Source organism: Elaeis guineensis, chromosome 5 (genome assembly GCF_000442705.2).
Source record: "Elaeis guineensis isolate ETL-2024a chromosome 5, EG11, whole genome shotgun sequence".
Classification (NCBI taxonomy): Eukaryota; Viridiplantae; Streptophyta; class Magnoliopsida; order Arecales; family Arecaceae; genus Elaeis; species Elaeis guineensis.
The window spans coordinates 5,071,974-5,095,194 of NC_025997.2; the positions used below are offsets into that span (position 1 = coordinate 5,071,974).

At 38.6% G+C, this 23,221-nt stretch overlaps 2 protein-coding genes across 5 annotated transcripts; both read right to left on the reverse strand.

Moving 5' to 3' along the window:
* Positions 1 to 4,844: 4,844 nt before the first annotated feature.
* LOC105044658 (nuclear transcription factor Y subunit B-1) lies at positions 4,845 to 12,079 on the reverse strand. Of its 3 annotated transcripts, XM_029264446.2 has the most exons (7): positions 11,464 to 12,079; positions 11,143 to 11,379; positions 10,902 to 11,031; positions 10,730 to 10,735; positions 10,385 to 10,492; positions 10,232 to 10,282; positions 5,140 to 5,944 (listed from the first exon to the last, which is right to left on the reverse strand). In XM_029264446.2, exons 2-7 carry the CDS (start codon positions 11,361 to 11,363, stop codon positions 5,897 to 5,899), a joined length of 564 nt encoding a protein of 187 aa, XP_029120279.1. In that variant the 5' UTR covers positions 11,364 to 11,379; positions 11,464 to 12,079; the 3' UTR covers positions 5,140 to 5,896. The 3 variants fall into 3 exon arrangements, 1 of the variants encoding a protein (XP_029120279.1); XR_012141337.1 differs by lacking the exon at positions 5,140 to 5,944 and adding an exon at positions 4,845 to 5,128 and having other exon boundaries at positions 10,415 to 11,031; positions 11,464 to 12,049; XR_012141336.1 differs by lacking the exon at positions 5,140 to 5,944 and adding an exon at positions 4,845 to 5,128 and having other exon boundaries at positions 10,385 to 11,031; positions 11,464 to 12,049.
* Positions 12,080 to 19,181: 7,102 nt separating this feature from the next.
* On the reverse strand, positions 19,182 to 22,729 carry LOC105044657 (PWWP domain-containing protein 5). 2 transcript variants are annotated; one of them, XM_073257235.1, is made up of 3 exons: positions 22,670 to 22,729; positions 19,520 to 22,525; positions 19,182 to 19,429 (listed from the first exon to the last, which is right to left on the reverse strand). In XM_073257235.1, exons 2-3 carry the CDS (start codon positions 22,464 to 22,466, stop codon positions 19,362 to 19,364), a joined length of 3,015 nt encoding a protein of 1,004 aa, XP_073113336.1. In that variant the 5' UTR covers positions 22,467 to 22,525; positions 22,670 to 22,729; the 3' UTR covers positions 19,182 to 19,361. The 2 variants fall into 2 exon arrangements, with proteins under 2 accessions (XP_073113336.1, XP_010920927.1); XM_010922625.4 differs by having other exon boundaries at positions 22,678 to 22,721.
* Positions 22,730 to 23,221: the final 492 nt, after the last annotated feature.

The window sequence follows — 23,221 nt, forward strand, 5'->3', positions numbered from 1 at the left end:
AAGTATACGAATTCTCTATAATAAAACAAAATAAAAGTTGTTCTTTTTTGGCGTTTTCCTCTTTTTCTCATAGCGTTACCCAAGGGAAATGTATGCGGATTCTACGGGCCGGTGACGAAGAGCAACCGTTGTCAACGTGTAAACGATGCTACCACCCACGGTATTATAAACATTCCGCCCACCGCATGCAGGATGCGTGAAGTGACGGCGACGACGCAAAATTTTTATCTGGATATTTGTCCGATTTAAACCAGTAAATAGAATTTCAGATTCGGTTTTATTTTTTTTTTATATGTCAGTAGTTTGGTTTCATAAAAATTATGTGGGAAGCAGTGCAGGTGGCAGACTACTGTTACTTGGAAAAGAGCGACAGCAGCGTATGGGCACTGTCGCATAGAGCCACCCAGTGTTGCAACGATCCGTGCGAACAAAGGAGTCCTCGCCTACAGCGTTTACCAGAAGGAACAGCTTAGACAACAATGCGTATATTTAATGGTATCCCAAGAAACTTAATCAAAATACACCTGTCTCAATACCCAAATTCCTGATTTATACTGCTAAAAGAAAAAAGAAACACATTTTTTCCTGAATTAATAAAGTTTGGATGTAGTCTTGCTAGCGCTGGAAAAGTATTTATTTGAGAAGACCTCGATAATAATAACCACCATGACCATATAAAAGAAGAATAGCTGGTTGTCTTCTCATCTAGTCTAATGACTTCCATTCCTTTTCGTTTAAGGCAGACTTCTTGTTCTCTCCCTTGATCAGCACAACTTGTTGTGATGTCTTTTTATCGAATAGAAAAAAAAAAAAAAAAAAAAGAAGATTAAGGGACCACTAAATCTTTCAAAACTCGCGATCAAATGGTCCCACGATCCACGCGCGAACTGTCCAAGCGTGTGATAACCGTAGCATAACACTTCCACAGAACAATACCCGCCATCCAAAACAAAAGAAAAATATTACGAGCATAAAACCCGAGGTTCCACACAACTGTAATAGGAGGAACAGACCACAGACAACAGCAACAAAAGCATGACTCAAACATTATTTCCACCAAAGCTAGCAGGTATTACATAGGAAGGGGGAGGCCAAATCTGACAACTAAGCTCAAGTGGGCCACATGCAGGCCCACGTAGGGGAATCCCATTTGCTTTTGCTCCTGACCCCAGCCCTCATAATGTTTTTAACGTGGACAACTGTACAGCAACAAAACCAAGGCGAAGGGAGAGAAGGTTTATAATCTGAGGAAGCGGTCAATTTCGCAACGTTTGACTGAGAGGAAAAAGAGCAAGACCGGGACCTATGCAGGGCCGTGAGTTAGCTGGAAGCCCAGAGACGTGAGCTGGCGGAGGAGATAAAAAAATGTAGGCCAGAGACAGTTGCTGGTCGAAATGCCTATTGGAACGCTCAGGACCAAAAGCCAGCCTTTATGTATGTAACGTTCTTGTTCTTAATAATAATAAGATTTTATATATATATATATATAATATATATATAATATATATATAATATATAATATATATATATATATATATATATACTTGACCGGGTTGGGCCGTGGGAGGTGAGCTGGCCGGCAGTACATGAAATGATGGCCAAGCCGTGGTCTCTGCGTTTCTTCTCATGCATCGACTTGGTAGCATTTTTTTGTGTCGAGGAATTCTTCCGAATCCTACATCGAAGTTATATGATGTATGTGCATACCAGGGATACGGTAATGCTTCATACTGGATATGGTAAAGATATATAAATGAACACCAGCTCATCATATATAATGGTTACAGTGGAACCTTGATGGTCTTGCACTAGAACATAAGAAAATAAAATGTTATATGATCGACCTTTGCGATTCAGCAAACACGTGCACGACATGTGCCACGAACTGCGGATCTGGTGATGCTTGTTCCGTTCGGTCTTTATTTCTTTTGATGAGCTTGTCATTCTTTAATGGCCGGAAACTGTAAACGAGATCGAGTTGTTTGGATTGTGAATAAATTAGCTAAAGAATTGGGTTGGCCTAGTATTTGAAATGATGGAGCATTGTACTTCATATTTAAGTTCAAGGGTTTGGGTCCCTACGCAGCTGGACGTGAAGTAACTCCAACAAGCCATCCGTCTTATGTCGATCTCATGATTATTGCATTTGTAGAGCTGTACTTTGAGAGATTAAAACACTAAAAACCTGGCAAACAATGAACATACGTACGGTTCATAATTGAGCTGTGAGAGTTGGTTGGGGAGCTCCTTGGAGCTAGTCATGTGTGTGTTGTACGATCTTCTTCAGATTATCGGTCGTGAAACACCAAATTGTCAGGGACTTCGCCTAGGGCTTGAAAGTTAGCTACTCCTGTACTCTTATCTCACTTATTTAACAAAAGAGAATCCATCATCTTCTTTGTGCTCTATAACTGAATAGAAGCCTGAGTACAAGTCTGCTTAGGTTTTGCCATGGCTAATGTGACGCGGTAATCCGCGATATTGTAGCTAAGAAGTGAGAACACCCTAACTCGACCTAGTTTGTTCTTATTAATTTATATAAGGCATGTTTCGCGGCCCACAAATGGATGAGCACTAATTCACTTGTCATGTTGAAGTAGGCCCATACAAAACTATGATCGAGCTGAAACTATCCCACCCACTTGCAACCTTAATTACGGAAGAAGATCTGGAGACCGTCTTTACCATTTTACAACCAACACCTACCGAGAACCCGAGTTCAATGAATTCACAAATCCTAATGGCCATAGTCTCAACAATGTGAAGGACGCTGCTGGTTTTGGTGTGGTACCTCCAACCTGCATACTCAGAAAAGAGGAAAAGAAAAAACACAAAGGACCAGTCCTTTCTCCCACAAAGCCAGCTCCCTGTTCACGAGGCATTCAGATCCGAAAAACAGCACTCACCATTATTATTTGTCCACCATACGAACCGAGGATTCCCTGTACTCACCACCCAGAGTGGGAGCCATGCTGGGCCTCGAGACAGATGCTGGCTCAATACCCTTTGGTTCCTGTTCACACATGCCTTCTTCCAGCTAGGTGCGATATTTTCTAGCTAGGTTCCGAAGGTTTAGGCTATGTTGGCACATACTAAGGAGAAATAATTGCATGCACCGGATGCAAGGGAACCAAGACAAATCCCGGAGCATATGCACGGTGGATAGCGCGCAATCGAAAATTGGTGAAATACAAAGGATGCACAATTGGAAATTGGTGAAATACAAGGGATCGTGTGGCATGTTGTCCGTGGGATTCGACGCGGTCCAATTGCACTTGCATGCAATGCAATACGGAGGCTATACTAAGGGTATTGTTGATCACGATGTGTTTGTGATTCCTAGCAACATGAAAGCTTAGATTCTCTTTCATGTGCCCCCTCTCCTCTAGAGATTGTTGTCTCGAGAGGCCCCTTGGAATAATGTGAAGTTCAAGGTGAATGAGAACCATTAGGAGTGGGCGGATGTCCAGGACTGCAAGGGCTATGAATCAGTTCGGACCGTCGTCACACTGTTATCATGCGACTTCACATAAACAAACCCCTACTTATTAGCAGGTAAACCTCCCTCACCACAAGAACGGGTTTAGTTTTTATCAGGCTGTACCACAATTGGCTGCCTTCTTGTTGGGCCCCCCCCACAAGCTAGGATATGCTGAAACGGACCGTCTACAGATCAGCTAGTCCATCGCGTTTCTTCACCATTCTGCTATTGATAAGCCCTATACGATTAAGGCAATCACCCTGAACTGACCCCAAAGCCCAACACGCCGAAGGCAGCCATAACCCTGCCCATATCGCACAAGCCTTGACTTGATGTATCACAAAACCGATGAGAAATTCTTTGACAACCGTTCCTAGTAGATAAAAAATACACTACTTCACTGGATTAGACTGCATTGCGTAACTAATAATAGCTAGATATTTAATGTAATTTAATTTTTTTAAAATTTTTTTTAATGAAAATAATCTTTCCTCCCAAGACATCACCTTTTACTCTATTTTGCTCGTGTTCGACCAAAATGCCATAAATAATGTCCTAACAATCAATAGGATATTATAGAAAATATAAAAATATCGTAATAATAATATAACACCTTTTTGCATCCTATAAATAATTATTAAAAAATAATATCACTCACATAAAATATTATACCAAGCAATATGATGTTATAATATCATCCAAGATGTCATAAGATTCACAAAAATCATATAAAGTATCAAAAAATAATAATAATTTTTTTTTATTCTATGATATTCTGAACAATATATATAAATTTTTATGTCTTTATATTTTATATGATATCCTAATAATTATCATGACTTTCTATCTTGAAAGAAAAAAATATTTTTATCATTAAAAATTAAATAAATAAATTACATTAAATGTCAACTCTATTATCAATTATATTATATGAGCCGATGAAATGATACATTTTTTTCTATACCAGAAGTGGATAAAGAATTTCCTCAAGGCCGATAGTTTCCTTGAGGGATTCCAATGGCTTTGACTCTCATATTCTGAGGTTTTTGGATTTCAATCAATGCCCTGACGGCATCCAATCACATGATGATGTGACGAGAATTTGTTTCTCGCTCGTAGAATATCATATAGGAAGTAGATCATGGTTCGGACCGATCCAATCTAGAAAATTATCAGGTGCAAGAAAATCAACATGAACTCCACATAGATGTGTTTAAATTGATTATCGCTATGAATATGAACGAAAGAGCTCAAATCTAAAACTCAGGATATTAATTGCTCGACTGTCAGAATATCCATGACCAATCAGCATCCTGAGACTGCAGATTCCTAGCAATCATCAAAACCACATAATGGCCAGCACTAACGAGTAAGTTTGGGATTAGATTGCAGGAACGGTACCCCCAAACGATCGGTAAAAGAGAGCAGAACAAATTACATGGAAACAGCTTATCTGATCGGACAGTCTGACTTGTGCTTCATATGCATTAACAAAGGGTGAAAAAAAAAAAGTTGAGCAATAAAACCGATAACTACTTTGGCAAAAACAATTTACAGACCACATGATAATGACACCCAGATGCTAACAAGTGTCCAGGTTATAGTAATAGCTTGAATACGAATCTGGTCATGAGTACCATGTCATGCCTGTAACAGAATCATTGCAAAATTAAAATCTCATTTCAACTCCCCCCAGGTAATTAAATCACTTTGTTAATAGAATTAGAAAATGAAAACCTACATAGACCACGAGAAGGTAACCGAACAAGAAAACATTAGAAACAACAGATATAAAGATTATAATCTCTCTATATTCTATTGAGTGAAATTGATGAGAAGAACAGGTTTCACAGATAGAAGACAGCACAACAAAATGAGGGCCCTCATCGTCCCGGTACCTAGAACTAGATGGTGACTAAAAGTTGGGAAACTCTACTCTTTACTAAAATGACAGGTCTTTCAAAAGCAGGTGAACCAAAAAGCTTTGGTCCTTTCTCAACAATGGGGGGCATAACTGATCTTCCACTCTGGTGTCATTCTAGCATTGTCATAATGCTTCGTAAGCACTGTTTACAAATGCATACATAAATGCTCTTATAGTTTCTGTTGATCCGGCCATACTGAGTTCTATAGTTACCTAAGTCAACCACTTAGGACACCCAGCAACAAAAAAAAAAAAGAAACTTTAATTTTAATCATTTATTAAAGAAAACTACAACAGAAAAAAAGAGTTTTCAACTGGAAAGAACTATAACTAACCAAAATCCTTTTCTTTACAGAAGTTGACTTTGAAACAGAAGCTTTGATAAATTAACTGCTTCCCATGGTGGCCGGGTTAGTGTGTGGCATTATATTTCTTCATAAATGAACTTCATTATTTAGTTGTCCAACAATCAAACTTCAATATAAGCAAGATCACTCTCCTCTAGAAGTTTCTGTATGATATAATTGTAGACCCATTCTCTGGAATTAAAACAGAATATAAGAACTACAACATTTCTCTTTTAGTTATCTAACACAATTTCAGCAGAATAAGATAAATAGATAGCCTATTAGCAACAACATTATCAACTTGGATGATGCATCTCTCGTAAAACGACAATCAAGAAAAGCTATACCAGAATGAATAATTTCCTACCACAGATAAAGGCAAATGCTCAACTTGGGAGATCCCTGTTATGGAACCCAGAGCAGGTAAGAAAAAAAATATATACATCTTATATAAAGAAGATCGGTAAAACTTATAAGATAATTAGAGCAATTAGGTAGACATATGCAGATAAATGAAAAATGCAACACTACCATAATAATATTTTGCAAATAAGATCAAAGATAATTAAATTATTTGACGCATGGTTTGCCGTATGAGATATACTGTACCGTACCAATACTTAAATAGTATGCTGTCTCATACCATATCGACACTTAGTACGCTGTCTCATACCATACCAAACTGTATACCGACACTGTAATAAAATAGTATCGAAATGGGGTCTAGTACCGACACAGTGAACCTTGGTTTCAGGGCATATGGAATTAGGCCATGCATCCATATACAAAGAAATCTAAGCATGAACAATTAAATCACAAATATTGTTTGACTGAATTCAAGCAAATAGGCATTCAAATTATGATTAGGGGTCATTTTATACCAAAATTTATATACCATGGTATTTCAATCAACTCGATTGATCGGTAAGTCCATCAGATTCAAAATACAAAAAGCCAACCCCACTGAAAGTGCATGAAAACAATGTCAATGCAAGCTCAATTTCTTAATCTGTAATAGCTTCACTTAGACAAGTCTAACACCATTATCTTGGAAAAATGCCTTACTTTGCAAGATTTAGGCATTGGTGATGTTGCACCAACATTAAGTTGGGATCAAAGAGACTAATTATCTAAATCTATGCGTGAAATGCTTACTATATTCATGACTCAAAAAAATACAATAGTAGTTACAACTTGTTAGATTGACTTATTTTATCAAATGAAATGAGAGGAATGCACATGAAAATGTGGGGGCCCGCAATCAATTAGTCTTTCCACATAAGCTGACTTAAGCAATATCTTTGCCTTGATATAAATGGAAGGCCATACAGGCAACACTTATCTATTGTTTGACACTCTTGACAAGGAATAACGCAAGGACAGCAGATGCTTGATTAGTTATAGAGAAACACATTTTTATGACATTGCACCAAAAAAAAAAAAGAAACAACAGTAAATTAGACAACCATGAGGTACTAACAGGTAACTATGATTATGAAGGCAAACCAAATAGGTGGATGGTGGACATGAAACCAGACAAGGCAATATTCAAAATTGGGGGATAAAGTGACCGATGACGAGCTACAGATTGACATGTCACTTTTTACAGCAGTTAATTGACAAAATTAAGCCTTTCATCGACTTAAATCTCAACAAGTGGGCTTAATCATATAGTAAAGCAAAAATATATTATTCTAACAATTGAGTCACAAAAACAATTTAAGATTTTTTAAATAATTCTTCTCAGGCTTTCAACATTACAATTTTCTTTAGATTTCAATATTTGTTTGATTAATTTCCCCATTTCTCAAATCTGGAATTAACATAGAGTCAGATACTAAAAGAATTACCACATCAAACAGACTAAATGGATGCTCACCACACTGAAATTTTACAAATAGGTGTCAAACTACACATTTTTCCTGAGTCAGAACCCTACTTGTCTCCTTTCTGTTTTCACGGATTAACAGCAACATACTCAATGCATATGCAGCAGAACATAAAATTTCTCACCATTTGAACATCCATTCTTTTACCGGGAAATTTTAAAGCCCACAAATATAATCAAGCAATTAAAACAACAGCGGATAAGTGACTTGAAAGTTGTAGTTTTAATCTGAATGTATATGTATGATTATCACAGAAAAGTAGGTGGAAGGTCTACTTTCCATAGACAGCTGCATGAAGACTCTTCTCACCAAAAAAAAATTCCACATATTAGCTCATCAGTCTGAGAGATAAGATGTACAACTGTACTTAAAGGTTTCTCAAAAGACATGAGTATGTAAGTTTATCTTGCTGACATTTCCTTTATTCTTTGAATTGCATGCTTCCAAAAATTGTGATTTATAACTTCTAACATTGATATAACCTATTTATTTGATAACAGGTGGTCATGAAACTTCAGCAGCGAAGAGATAAGGCTCCAATTAGGTCGGCTTGCAAGAAGCCTCAACTCAACCATCATCCCATCTCTATCATATGTTAGAAAGGGGAGATAGAGTGCACAGAAAAAGAGGGACCTCTATAATATTATATAGTTGCTCTATTTCACTTTGTTCTTTAAATCTGTTGAAATTTTGTAGTCAAAAACTAAAAAGGTGAAGGAGTGGATGAGAATAAGAGTTTCCTATATCCTTATTAAGATACAAAGATAATAGGGAAAACCTCATGATAGAAGAGAAATAAGGAAAATGTGACAAAAACATGCATGGCTGCATGGTAATATTCCCTCTAAACAAAGACCCAACTCCCTCTGTTCATCACTATAGCCACAACAAACACATTTATAATCACTCAAAATTACTAGTTTCAAGACAATTTCTCTTTCCAAGTTCCCCACCCAATGGCTTAAGGTATATTATTTTCCATGCACGGCATACACTAGTCAAGGGTGGTTCCTGTTTAATGATCAAGCTTCCACATCTCTACCCACAATGGATGAAGCTTTTTTCTTCTAAGAATGAGAAACACCAACAACAAAAATAATACATCACAAGATGCATAACAGCATATCATATGCAACATTGTGAAGACCCTTCTATCAAAGCTTAAACCCAGCATCATTAGATTTTTTTTTTTCTTTAGAGTAGGATCTAATCAGATATGGTTGTTAAAGTGAAAGCAAGGGATTTTCCTTTTCTCATCTAAACATGAAGCAGGAGAAATGAGCAAGAACTCAAGTAGGAGAGGAAGCATTGCACAAGAGCATGTCCAGATGGGTATCCCACTTTGACTATACACTGTTTGTCAGATAGCCATCTTTCACAAAAAGATTCAAATATGCATCTTTCTTACTGAAAGGTCATTTTAAATATAGCCCAGACAAAGCCCCCCTCACCTCATTCATCAGATAGTCTATCACCTTTCAATCTGCACTAAAGATAATGGCAAACATTCTACAAGACATGAAAGCAAAGGCACAAAAATGATGTGTCATATAGCACAGCGAATATTGTAACATGGAATGGTGATCAAATTAGATGTTACAAGCACAACTCCAATATGCAACTTAAGTGCATGTATTGTGTAGGAGAGAATAGAATATCCAAAAATATGCTTACTAGAAATAGGAAAACCTATTGAAATTGCATGATCATGTGAAACAACAGTAGGATAGACCTTTCATCAAGGAGAGGACCAAGCTTTTATTGAACTGTTTGAAAAGAAAAGCAGATTTCTTTACCCCAAAAAAACAAAAAACCAAAAAAAAAAAAAAGAAAAGCAGATTTATGATAACATGGCATAAAGTTGCAACAAGAGTACAAGAATGGCAACACTGAGAGATTGTATACCTTTGATAAATGAGAGAAAGAAAGCAGAATGGCCAAGGGAATTCAATATGTCATGTGTATCAATTTATGGTTGGAGATTTCAAAACTGTTATAATACAAAAAATGGAGAAAAGTGGCATGAAAGTCTAATTGTTTGTGATACAATAATAATTTATGATATCTAACTAACTTGCTGAGAGTCAAGATGGTGCTTATCATTGGTAAGGAAGGCTTACAAAATTAAACAACTGTAAGGTGTACGATAAGAGAAGTTCCCTAAAAAATTGGACATATTTTTCACATTGTTTTGCACACCATTCTTGCCAATTAAGGAACCTTTGTTTATAACAATGCCCGTATCAGAGCCTTCCCATAACACTGCAAACAATATTTACATGCATATTCACAAGGTGAAAATCCATAGTGTGCCAAGTTCTTGACACTTACTGGAAACAGCTACTTCTATACGCTCATGTTAGACAGAAATAAAGCACCTCTTTTTTTAGTTAGTGAAACTATAAGAACATGTATGAGATTGTTGAAATGTTTTTATTATCACGAATGCTCTTCCTGAAAACCAAAACCAAGCAAATCACCAAATTAGGTAAATGAATCCATCCTACTATTGCTTTTCCTTGACATACTGCAAGCTTATTAAAAACTCCTAGAGAAGAACATAACAAGGAGGAAAATGCCAAAAGGATACCTGAGGATTCATATAATTCATGCCCTGAGTAAAAGAACCCTGTTGTGCAACCTGCCAAATCCATTTTCAGATGACGAGTTAAAAAGGAGAAAACAGTTACCAAAACATCCACCATTCACCGCAACAGGGCAAAATAATAAAACACAGTGATACCTTGTACTCCGCTTGCATGCTTGTACTCACCTGAGTTCCTCCTTGAAATCCCCCACCTTCTTTCTTGACTGACCCATCTCCACCCTTCGCAGATAACTTACTATCACCCTTCCAAAAGTACCAATTCAAAATTAATAGTAGGAACGAATGCTAGCAATGGTAAATAATATACATCTGAAATCAAATCACCCTCTAACTAACATCAAAGCTTATGGCCAATTTAAACTTTTCTTATTGATAGCCTCCCATAAATTTTCCATCCATTTATCATTGCAAACTAAAAATTTATTTCTTTTGATAGCAACGCAATACAAGGAGAGCGTCAAAGAGACAAAAGTTAATTACCTCCATCTATCACATCACATCCATCGATGCCGAAACCAAATTATAAGACATACAAACAAAAACGGAAAGAAAGAAAAAAAAATTAGGTTAATGAATGTCGCAAAAAAATGTAAAGGAACCTGACGCAAAACAAACAAAAGCTTAAAAATATTTCAAGGAGAAAACAGATTACCTCTCTATACTTCTGTAGATAAAGCTTCAGAGGATCGACGTAATCCTCGAACCCTAGAGTCGCCATCGCCCATAGCAGATCATCCCCATTGATCGTCTTCCTCTTCTCCCTCTGGCACTTATCGCTCGCCCTGCTTAGCCCCGCATATCGTTGCAGATTAGAAGAAGAAAGAATCGAGTCGCAATAGAAGATGAAAGAGGAGATGAATCAAGTAATCAATCAATGGATTGCTTTTACTCACTCGCTGGTGATGAAGCTGATGAACTCGGAGACGCACTCCTGGACGGTCTCCTTGGCATCCTTGGCGATCTTGCCGTTGGCGGGGAGCGCCTTCTTCATGATCCGGCTGATGTTGGCTACCGGGAGGAAGCGATCCTGCTCCCGGACGTTGGATCGGGGGCTCTGGTCGCCACCGCTCTCGTGGCTGCCGCCCCAGCCGGGGCTCGCCGGCGCCTCCGCCATCCTCCCTGCCGGAACCCTGTATCCATTCCAACATCCATCGTAACCCTAGATCGCCGAGCGAGAGAGAGGAGTCAACGGCTAACGATAAGACTAATATTACCTGGATGTGGGAAGGGAGAGCCTTTTCTTTTCGTATTTTGGGCGCGAGAAGGGGGGGGGGAGACGCTGGCTGGGATTTTTCTTGGAGAGTTTTTTTAATTAATTTTCCACTGTTGGTTTCTCTGGGGTGGCGGAGGAAGGAGATCGGACGCTGGAGAAGAGAGGAGGGAAGAGACGACCGGGATGAAAGATGGCAAAGAGATGCCGTCTATCTGCGCCGTCCGTTTGCCCGCTGTCCGCCCTTCTTATAGGCAGAGACCGGGAGGAGAGAGAGGATACGCGAGTGCGATACGTATCGCATGATGGATTAAAAATAGCCTCGGCTGTCAAGGTTTCGGGTGTGTCGGTTTATCTGGGCCGATCGGAGAAAGTATCGCCCGAGAATTCGGAAGAAATATTTGAAACGGTCTCGTTCGTGTTTCGACAAAACAAAACAAATATTTGGGTAAACAAAAAATGCAGAACCTAAAAGAACAGACTCGTCTCTAGAAGACGACCATGTTGTGTTGGCCCCAAATTTTTTTGTTCGAATCCATGGACAGGAATCTATAAGGTGGATTTGGATCCATCCATGTACACAACTTGCTGAGGTTAGTAACGAAAGCCCCTTCCAATACCAATAAGTGACACCAGAATCCAACAAGTATTTTTTGATATTCGAGACATTTTGCTGCAAAAACAAACAAGATTTATATCGTCGTAAGCTTGTCAATGGATCGAACCGAAGGATTTTCTTCTGAAAAAATCTGGAGAAATAGTGATACGGAAATCAGAACTGACACCGACAGAACAAAGAGCAGATCACTTCAATATATTAAAGGATTGAGACCCAAAAGAGACACCTTGTTTCCTGCAAATTTAAGCTCGATCTTCACATATTTATAGTAGTAATTAACTATCTGGGTAAGGAAACAGTTCAAAGTTCAGACAAGACCCAGCTTTACTGTATAACATTTCCCTGCTATCCTGGTCATTTCCTGCCAAAACCATTTTAAAAAAACAGTTTGATAGTTCTGTAAAGAAGCAAACTTCCCGTAAAAGTACTCCTATCCTTCTCAAGTTGTCCCATGATTGATGAGAAAATTATTTCATATGCTAATCTCAAACATATAATCAAGTGCCAAGCTCACGCGGTTTGACTAGTAAAGTGCTACACTAACCTCACGCCAACTCCAATCCAAGCTTGTTGCTTGTCATACACTAGCAGCATAATTTAACAAAAAGAAGATGCATAATGAGAGATGGGACATGCTTACCCTTTCACGCCTCGTTCACGTGATGCGGGCCAAGGCTGTCTGAAAACCACTGAAGCTACGGCTCCAGATGGAACTACTTGCAAAGGAATCTTGCAGATTTAATCAACCAATTCATTCTCCAGTTGCTAATTAATGGTATCAATACATCTCTTTCCACTTCTTCAACATGATTCTTTGGTCCTTTTGTGTATCAAACATATTAGATCATGTAGGTCAGAAGTTGCAAGACAAGATAATCATCCACCACAATTTTAGATATTGGATCTCCAATCAACCAAGCCTTCAATATCAGAGTTTTTGCAGTCAAAGAAATTCACAAATATATTATGATATCTCAAAATTCACCTGCTTTCTAACATTATGGGTCTTTCATGAAGAAGAAACTAATGTTTGTAATTAAATACATTACAAATCGTAAGCCCTAGATGCTCGTTGAAGCGTAAAAAGAAATACTCGCAAGCAATACAGTCAAAACAGAGTCCTTTCCCCATCGGTTTCCTATCGTACTCAAAATGGGCAAACATGGCATGCTCCAATCATGTGACGAAAATGCATGAAGAGCAAAGTTCACTACCATTAATATCCTCAGTCAGCAAATCAAGAACAAAGGAACTCCATGTAAGGCAAGAATCGGCTATGTACGTTGAAAAATTAAGGAGGTTCGAGATATAATAAAAAAGGTCATGATGCTGATCAATGAAAAATATCTGGGTATAAAATAAAAATGCAAACAGATTTGCACCACCAGATAAAATGCACCTACCAAGTTAGTATGATAATGCACAACCAAATAACCAATATTTGTAAATTCAATTGAATGAAAAGAACTAGCGGATTCATGAGGTTAAACAAAATCATTGCAAGCTTTGTTGGTTCCGAAGATCAACCTGCACAATAAGAACACGTAAGCTAACAGCTCTAACCCATGACTAAAGGAGGCTGCATAATGCCTATCAAGATGACCACACTGATTACCGCTTCTTGATAAACAACTTCACCAGTGTGGATGCAACAGTGACACGGGACAGATGCTAGCCAGTGCCAAACACCTGAAAAAGGCCACTCCTAAACATTACGGCAGGGCAGATAAAAATCACTTATGAGTCCAGCTAACAATGGTGTTCAAAGGAAACGACCACCAGCCACTGGATCCAAGGAAACGCCCACCAGCCGCTAGATTTACTATGGTGGAAAGTGAGCAACATGGACAACATCCATAATCACTGTCACCGTGCACACTGGAGTATATTGCCAGTGACACTGCCAAACAAGTATGCAACTAAAAGTTAGCCTGCACTTGTCGATATACCAAAGGGTTTGGACTTCAGCGTTCCAATAGTGCATACAGCCAAAGTTGAAAACACGTCAATCCTCAGTTTGTTCCATGAAGATTGATGCAATGAGATATCAATCAATGGCTTATAAGAAAGATGAGATTGGCCAATAGCGAGCAGATGGTCTCTTTTTAACTGAAAAAAAGGTTGACGGTATAACTGGTTCTCTAACAAGTGAATAGTACTTCGAACAAATGCAGAATGCTTGTGACATCCAAGGCTTGGTTAGTATTATGTCAAACATACCTGGCAAAGCCTTGGCCTATGAAATAAATCAATACCCACCATGGACTTCCAAGTTCCAATAAGTGGCATTTGCTTTTTCAAAGTGATTTCTGCCCAATGTTGGCAGAATTTTTCCTTAACCCTCATTAAAAAAACCACTCAGCAAGAACCAGGCCCAGCCCTCAGGTAGAAATTGTAAAGCTACATTGGCAAGCACCAGCAATGATTGCTTCAGCTAATCTAATGGGAACCTCCACCCTTTTCTCCTGTCTCTGTCTGGTAGCCTTTGAGGCAATAAGGTAATACTCTCCCCATTAAAAGAATTGATGAGTTAAGAACTTCCAGGCCATAAACAAAAACAACATTTACCATACAACATAGCATTCAGCCCCTAAACTGGAAGACAGTAACAAACTTTCATACTTTCCGCCCTTTGACCAAAAAACTGAAGAAGAGAGAGGGTGCTTCATTTTTTTTCCCTTCAATTACTTTTAGGTATTCCACACTAACCACAAGCCTTTTGACTATTATTATCATAGGTTACTGCTACTTCCCCAGAGAAGTTAATTAACAGTTGATTTCCCAGCATACCAACTCTTTCTCAAGCCCTATGCAATTAGGAAAAATCTGCAACATTTAATTTTTCAGATTTAAAAAATAAATACAGTCAGCATACAGGTTAATAGTTCCGAACCTCAGCAGCATCATTTCAACCAGACAAGACCACCAATGACAAATCAAATAGTGATTTACAATAGAAGTAATTGCAGACTTAGATTACACATATTTTTGGCCATCCAAAAGAATTAGAACTAACCCTCCTGCTTAGTGCTTAACCAGTAGGGGCTTAAATAACACCCAAATAAGTACAAAGAAACAGGGGCATCCATTGAAGTATAAAAAAGAGATTTTGCATATATAGGAAAATAACAACTCAGTTTTGAGTTCAGAACTTATCATCCAATCAATACTCGGCTGAGAATAGAGTTGCTGTAAGAAAAATGAAGAATGGAAGTTGAGAAACTCACCAACACTATGCCAATAGCAAACATCATTGATGCCTGGAAGCCAAAAAACCATACCTCAGGTTTTCTTGAACAAGAATGATAACGTCCAAGGAACTTTTGCTATTAGGAACCTACTTAGGTTCAAGTCTCCAACCACAAGAGCTATATGTTTAATAAGTGTCTATTGATCAAATAACACCAACTTAATGTAAGTCATATCTGTCCCATTTAACATCCAACTATCAAACAAAAAAATGACATACAAGTCACACCATCAACATTTTCAATCATAGCACAATCCCATGATTGCCAAATTACCAAGAAAGCAACGACAGAAGTTACAATTAACCAAAATACTATCAGCAAAAGCATCTCCATGCAAATAGTGGGAAACAGTAATATGGTTTTTTTTTTGAAGAATGTATGACACAAAAGATGCTATGGTTCATTATCATATCAATGATTCTCTCCACCAATAGACTTCTTTTCAGAAAAATGATCATCATGCTCCTCTTGAATCTCCAAATTATGTTTGAGAAGTAGGCTATGATTGCAAGTGTTCAATTGGTACTAGATAAGACAACTAACACCCAAAATCTGCATTAGGTAGAATCATGAAGCATGTGGAGACAAACAGGGAAAAGTATTTAGCTTACCCAAAAAAGGGTCGGGTGCCAACTCCTGCCCTCCAGAGTCCAGACAAACCAATTAATAGTGGTCATCAGAAAAGAGTATGAGCTCCATCAACCGAAAAATTCCTCGTTAACTAGTCCTCTAATGTTCCAGACCAAGATATTACCAGATCTGACCCTCCAAAACGAGGGATGTTGGTGAAACCAGTTTCCATCCATCAGATAGTCCCGCTCAAATTTTACCACTCCAAAGGTCCTCTCTGGACGTCTTACACTTAGCGACCATTGTCCAAAAAGGGGAAAAAAAACCCTCTTTTTCACATAAAGAAGCTTCATCCAAGATAAGACATTTACATTTCATTTTGATAAGTGGTATTGTAACTTTTTTAGGCTGCAACCTGTAGCCAAACACAATTAAGCTTCTTGTAAAACATCCAGTACCACTACAAAAATAGAATTCCACTCATCATCATTAAGTTGCAAAGACCAATGCTGCCTACCCTCTAATCAGTTATAAAACTTAACCAACCCACTAAACAATATTTAGCATCTCAACTCAAGAAAATTCAATACAAAACAATGAATTTTTACTACCAAATTTACTATTCCCGTCAGCAAATCAAGAATCCCAGAATACTTGAAAGGTTAGAGCGAAGAGCAATGTAATCCTTCCAGCAAGATATGTATTTTCTTTTTTCAAGTGAATCAGTTATTTACTTATTTTCATCAATTTTGAAATCTCAAGTAGAAAACAAATAAATGAGCATATAAACAACGAAGCCCCAACATCATAAGGTAGTGACCTGGCCAAATATTTCATAAATATAGCCACCCCAATATAGTCTCAATCAATGATCACCCCACAATAATCTCCTTAAGTATAATATGATGCCAAAATTACTGCAACCAACAATGAACAAAGGACAGGCAGATTTAATGTTCCAAGGCTTAAAAGTAGCCATACCCGAACAAAATTCAGGTGGACTGGATATATCCCAGTCATGGACCAACAGCAATCATTTACATTGTTTTGGAGAAACATTCGTCATGTGACCACTGGATGCAGAGTGCAGGGTAACATTACCAATGGCCCACCATGTGTTCTGGTACCACACCATAACCATAGACCAAAACAAATAATTTGCATTGTTTGGGAAAACTAATCATCTTTGGACCACTATAGCAACAGTGTAACCATGCGTTTTGATACAATAACATAATTATGCTAGTTATACCCAACAAACAAGAAAACTGTTGCACATACATATACATTTGTACATTCGTTCATCCATACATCTATTAAACATTTATGTGCACATGAACGTACATACATGCCACAGACATGATCATGGTTTAGGTTGGTGCAGTTAAGGCATCCAAGCAGGCCTAAATAACCAAGGTGCAACACAATTACATGGTACAGATTTTGCACCTCAAATTCAGTGGGGTTTTTTGTAATAAAATTCATTGGAGAACTCAAAAACCTATATTTACAGAAAGTCTATGACGTATAAAACCATTAAATTAGCACAGGTACAAAGAAAAAAACCATGCTCAATGAAAATCACTAATAATAGTCAACAACAAGCACAACCCACAAAAGATATATAAGCAATCTCCTCATCTAACCTATTCATGAGTTTATGCTAAAATAGGATTTACTTCATGCCAACACAAAGGACCACCATGTTTTATGAAGTGGTAAGCAATGTCAGTTAGATGAGGTCAGGGAATGTTTTGTAGTGTTCTTTCGTTCAAAGAAAAAAAGCCTCTTCATAGCTTTTAAGATGACAAACCACTCTCTGTAGCAAATTTTGTCTTTGGCAACACCCACAGGTAAGTGCTTATTAACATGCCATAAAACAGCTTTCAGAAGAAGTTTTATAGTTTATGTTAGGAAAAAACCACATTTGACATACACTTATATACTGCTATGCTATGGCCAAAAACTAACGAGCTTGAATCATTCAAAGGCAAAATCATTAGAGCCAGAACTGAATTAGATAAACCCTGACAGAATATGACTCCTTATGAACCCAAACTGAATCTATACATTGAACATGTAGGTAGGGTCCCAGTCTTAAATGTAGACCAAATTGATAGTAACAGAATACAATAAACATGACGATGACCAATTAGACGTGACTTGATGCTGCTCTGTTTATGCGTACATCATAAAATCTATATTTAAATATGTTAGATATAGTTTATGTGAAACAAAAACTAAATCAACTTGTTGCACCTTTTCTTTGCAGATGCTGTATATCTTTTTTTCTCCCCTCTCTTATTAAAAAGCACTTGAACATGATTCTTTTATCGAACACCGAATACGCAAAGAAATGTTATACATTAGAGATTTTGTTTGATTGCCTCCTCAAAAGGACTTTTAAGAGCATAAATTCAATACCAAACGAGCCCTTAGAACAAGGACAGGAAGTCACTTTATATTTCTTCAAAAGAACAACTGACATCAATCTTTTTTTGAAAAAGATAAAGTAATAAATTTAAACATATAAGACAAACTCCAGTTATTTCTAATGTAATATAATAAATATTATGTATCTTTACTAACAGAAAATATTTCATTGATCAACAACAAAAGCTTAATCATCTTAATAACTTAGGTAAGTTAAGTTAGTCCTGTGAGAACCACAAGCTAGCAAATCGTGCAAAAATTTGTACCCAGGTTGCTGCTTAAATAGCATAGGTCTGCAAAAAACCATAGCCATGCATCAAGGTGTAATTAAATACACAAAAAGGGAACCAGTACCTTGTGCAGCTATTATGCAAAAATGGTTTCAAGTTGCCTGGATTTTAACACAAAACTCAACTTCTTCAAACAATATAGTTTACAATAAAATGCCAGAGATAACTAAGAAGATAAGCCACAAAGATGGCTGGCAAGGACAATGATACATGTATGAGCCTTAAAAAGATATAGATGCCATGCAGTCCTAGTTCATGACTATAGTTTCACAAATTAACATGAAGACTAGCAGAAACTTCTTTAAGACTGTCTTTCATATATTTAAACAAGAATAAAAACCATAACATTTCAGTCAAACTGTAGAAATTTCAATGCAAAAAGGAGTCAACCAATGAATTAACACCACAGTTTTCCATCAACAGAGTCAGATTACTTTCACTCCTACACCTTGTTCCTTCAAAGTATTGTTCACTTCTCGAACCAACATTCAACATAAGTACAAAACTCAAGGTTCACAAGAAGCACTGGCATAAAGCAGCATTTTCAACACCTAGCGAGTCAAGAAAGGTAAATCTTTTACATAAGAAGATCAGCTTACATCTTTATACAGTAAACATTTGTATTACTCTAAAGCATAAAGTATTCCTGAACCGAAAAGCAAGTCAATTGGCATTACTCTATAAAGCAGAAAAATATTTCACCATAATCCTAACAGTTTTCTCACTCAACTCAAACAGCTCACTCAGATGATCCATTGCCCTGTGGTTCCGCATGCATGTCATCCACTGCCCTGGGATCTTCTTGAGCTGAAACAAAACAACATTCTGATGAGCATATAAATTATAAGGCTAATTTATATCCCAAGTAAAAGCAGCTGAGAGGTGAGACAGACATACCTGAAACTTCTAGATTGACACCTTCAGTGGGAAAAGCATCTTTTTTGCCTCGTGGAGTGCTACTTGGGGAAGTTTTTGGTGTCGATGGCAAGTACCTGAGCCGATAGCTGACAAGAGCCGGTCCAAAGATGCTGTATTTTCCTGCACTACTGAAAGCTACTTCCGCATCAGCACGCCTCTTGAACACAACTTTAGCACGGTTTGCCTTTTTCAGAACTTCTGTCTCTGCTTCCCTGAGAGATCCATAGCGACCAAAAATACTGATGAGATCGCTTTCAGAAGGAAGCGCATCTGACTCAGTAAAACTCAAAATCAGTGCAGTTGGCATGCACTCCTCAGTGTTTTCTACCAAATTGTTCATTGGTCTTTCAGCTGCCACTTCTTCTCCATTATCAACACCAGCCAAATCAACCTGCAAATGCTGCGGAGTGTCTACCACAAGACCAGAGGGAACAGAGGGTAATGGCTGCTCTTCGGGTTTCCTCTTTTTCTTTTGCCTCTTTGTCTGAGATTCTCCTTCTGTTTTCTGGTCGCTAGATACCGTCTCTTTCTCAGGACTTTCACTAAATATAACATCAGACCAATAAGAATCCTGCACAAGGTCAGGCTGGAACATCCCTGCAGAAGCTGATGTAGAGTTGATTAATTTTCTCCTACCCCTTTTACCCCTCACCACCTCCACAAGCTTCTTATCTTTGAAAGAACTAGATGCAAGTGAGTCCCTAAAATCTGTGAAGAAGCTAACTATCAGAGCAAGAAAACTGTATCCCTTCATGGGATCCCTAGCAGCCAAGAAGAGCTGTGACAACATTTCACTGGGGGAAGGAAAGTCCTTTGAGGCACCTCTTTTTCGTTTTGGAGTCTCCACATGAGTATGAGTGTCATCCACAACATCGTCTCCTCTACCATTCACCTTGGCTGGGCTCTTCTGAAATGTTTCACTGTTGCGCTTACGAAGAATAAGGGGGGATCCTTCCATCCGGCTAGCAACTCGATGCATGGATTCTCCAACCTTGGAATATCTTTTATGAGATGGAGATCGTGATTTAGTTTCTAAATCCCCTAATAAGTCCAGCCTTTTCTTCTTGATCTTCCTTGAGCCAGTAGAATCAGAATCAATGACTATATTCCTACCTGACGAACATGAAGATGCTCTAGCTCCAGATCCACTTCTACCACTATCTCCATGATGAGGAACATGTTTCTCTTCCATCAGTTCTGACAGGCTCTTTTGCTTTCTACCATCCTCCAAAATATTTTTCTGCTTAGGAGGTCTCCCTCTACCTCTTTTTCCCCTCCCAGAAATAGAATCTGAAAAAACTGGAGTTGAGAGATCAGCAACATCATAATCAGATTTTCTTTTCCTAGCTGGTGTAGTCTCCACATCATTCTCCAGACCTCCACCAATAACAAATACAGGAAGTTCAGTATAACCTTTTGAACGATAAAAGGACCTTAACTGAGCCTTAGCTATCAGAAGCTCAAGACTATCAGCTTCTCCATTTGGGAACTGAGCTAATGCTTGAATATATTCAAGGAATTTCTCAGGTTGAAAAGAACTTGCAATCAAAGAACTGTCAACAGCAGGGCTACATGTCCCCTCCTGTATCCCAGCATTCTCGACCTTCTGGTGCTTCATATCAGCACAAGCATCATCAGTGATACAATGGCACATCATCCCCAACTCTATGCGCCTCGAGACTTCCCCCAGGGCATCATTAATAGCAGTCGCAAAAGCATCCAAACTGCTCTGTTTCTCCATATGGGAGAAGTATGTCTGAAAAGGCTTCAGCCGGGACTCATCGCACCAAGCAAAAGTTTTATCTCCAAAATATGCGACCAAAAAGTGGTCCTTCTTCTCATGCTTCAATGCCATCTCTGATGCATCTGAAGGATCAAAGATTTGTCCAGGCCACCATGGGTGGCTCCTCACCTTACCCCAGACCATATCTAAAACAGAAAAACCATCCTTCTTTTCATCTTGAAAAGCATAGTAATATCTGACATGCTGACTATTCTCCACATCAGAAGTCCACGGCCTTTGTTTCTCTCTGCTTTTCAATATTTCTTGTCCACCGACTTGCACATTCTGAACAGCATTACTATCCCTGTCCATATCAAAGCCATCCATATTATCCTTCACTTGAGGAACTTTTTCATCAACTTCCAACATTTGAACCACCTCAGTTTTTTGGCAGCTACCATCATTTCCAGGAAAAACATCCTGGCATTTAAGCACATTGGGCAGCGAAGCAGGAGACTTTGCTATCTCTACCACCTTAAATGCACTAATTTCCACACCCAATTTTGAATCCCCTTCAGCATTCTTATTGGCCATGACCACATCAACTCCTACATCAGCCATAACAACATCTTTATCCTTCACCTTCCCATCAACCGGAGGCATCACTGTGCTCTTTGCTTTCGCTGCGTTGACACCCTTCACTACACGCACATCAGCTGCAACAAAATCCCCGCTTCCACCCTCATCTCCCGCCTTCTCCTCAACGAAGTTCCTATCCAAACTCTCTGCTTCGACAACAGGAACAGCCAAGTTCAAATCTGTCCGAACAACATCCACTGCTGTAGTCAAAGTATCACCAGTAGTTCGCGAATCCGCCTCCTGTACTCCTTTCCCAGCAACACCATCACCCTCCTCAAAATCAGGTTTTGCATCCACAAAGGAATCCTCCGCCTCCGCGCTCTGATTCAAACCCCGGTCTCCACCACCCAAAATCCCATCTTTAGCTCCACCACTCGATCCGTCTCCTGCTTTCGGACCATCCGCACGGCTTAGGGTTTCTGAAACAGATCCACCGGGGATGTCAACCAGGGGATTAGACGCCGCCTCGGGAGACGACTCTCGGTGCTCGAATGCGGTGGCCGCAAAGTTGAGGTCGAGGCCATGGGCGGCCGCCGCCTTACCGGCGGAGGGACTTGAAGACATAAAGTGAAACCCTAGAAAAACTTCTTCAACCTTCCGCGAGGGATAGAGAGATAGAGAAACTGTTCAAAGGAAAACCCTAAATTTTTCTCAAAATTTTCCAGGATAGAGGAGATTGGGAAAAAGGAAAAGAAGAACCCTAGAAATTTCTTGGAACACAGAAGAGGGATTAAAGAGATTACATAGAGAAGGAAAGAGGGCAACACCTACGTACCTGGTATCGGTTTTGACGCTCGGACGAAAACGGTATCAGCGACCGCGACGAATACTTTGGCTCCTAAGGCCAAGGGTGGCCCATGTAGAAGTATTTATAGGAGTTGGATCTGTTCACCGCGTAGTGCGGTTACCGAATTTGTTTCTGGGTGGGAGATATCGAGCGCGTGTTGTACGGATGGCTCGGGGGGAGGCTTAGTAGCTACGCATAAGTGAGGTTAGCTAGAGTTCAAATTTTTGTGGTCCGGGCGCGGGAAGTCGTGAAGGAGGTTCTTCGTGATTGCCTACGTTGATTAAGAACATTCTGCCATATGCATCCTGGATCATAAATCACCATATCATCTATTATTAGAAAGAGATATATTATTATCTAAATTTTTTTAAATAAAATAAAATTTAATTATTAATTATGATTGATCAGTTAATAATTTTTACTATTTTGAATGATAAAAAATTTCAAACTTGATTGAAATTTTTGAATTACAAAAAAATTATTGATTATGATCCGCCTGCTAACAATTGTTGCTTGTTTGAACGGCAAAAAA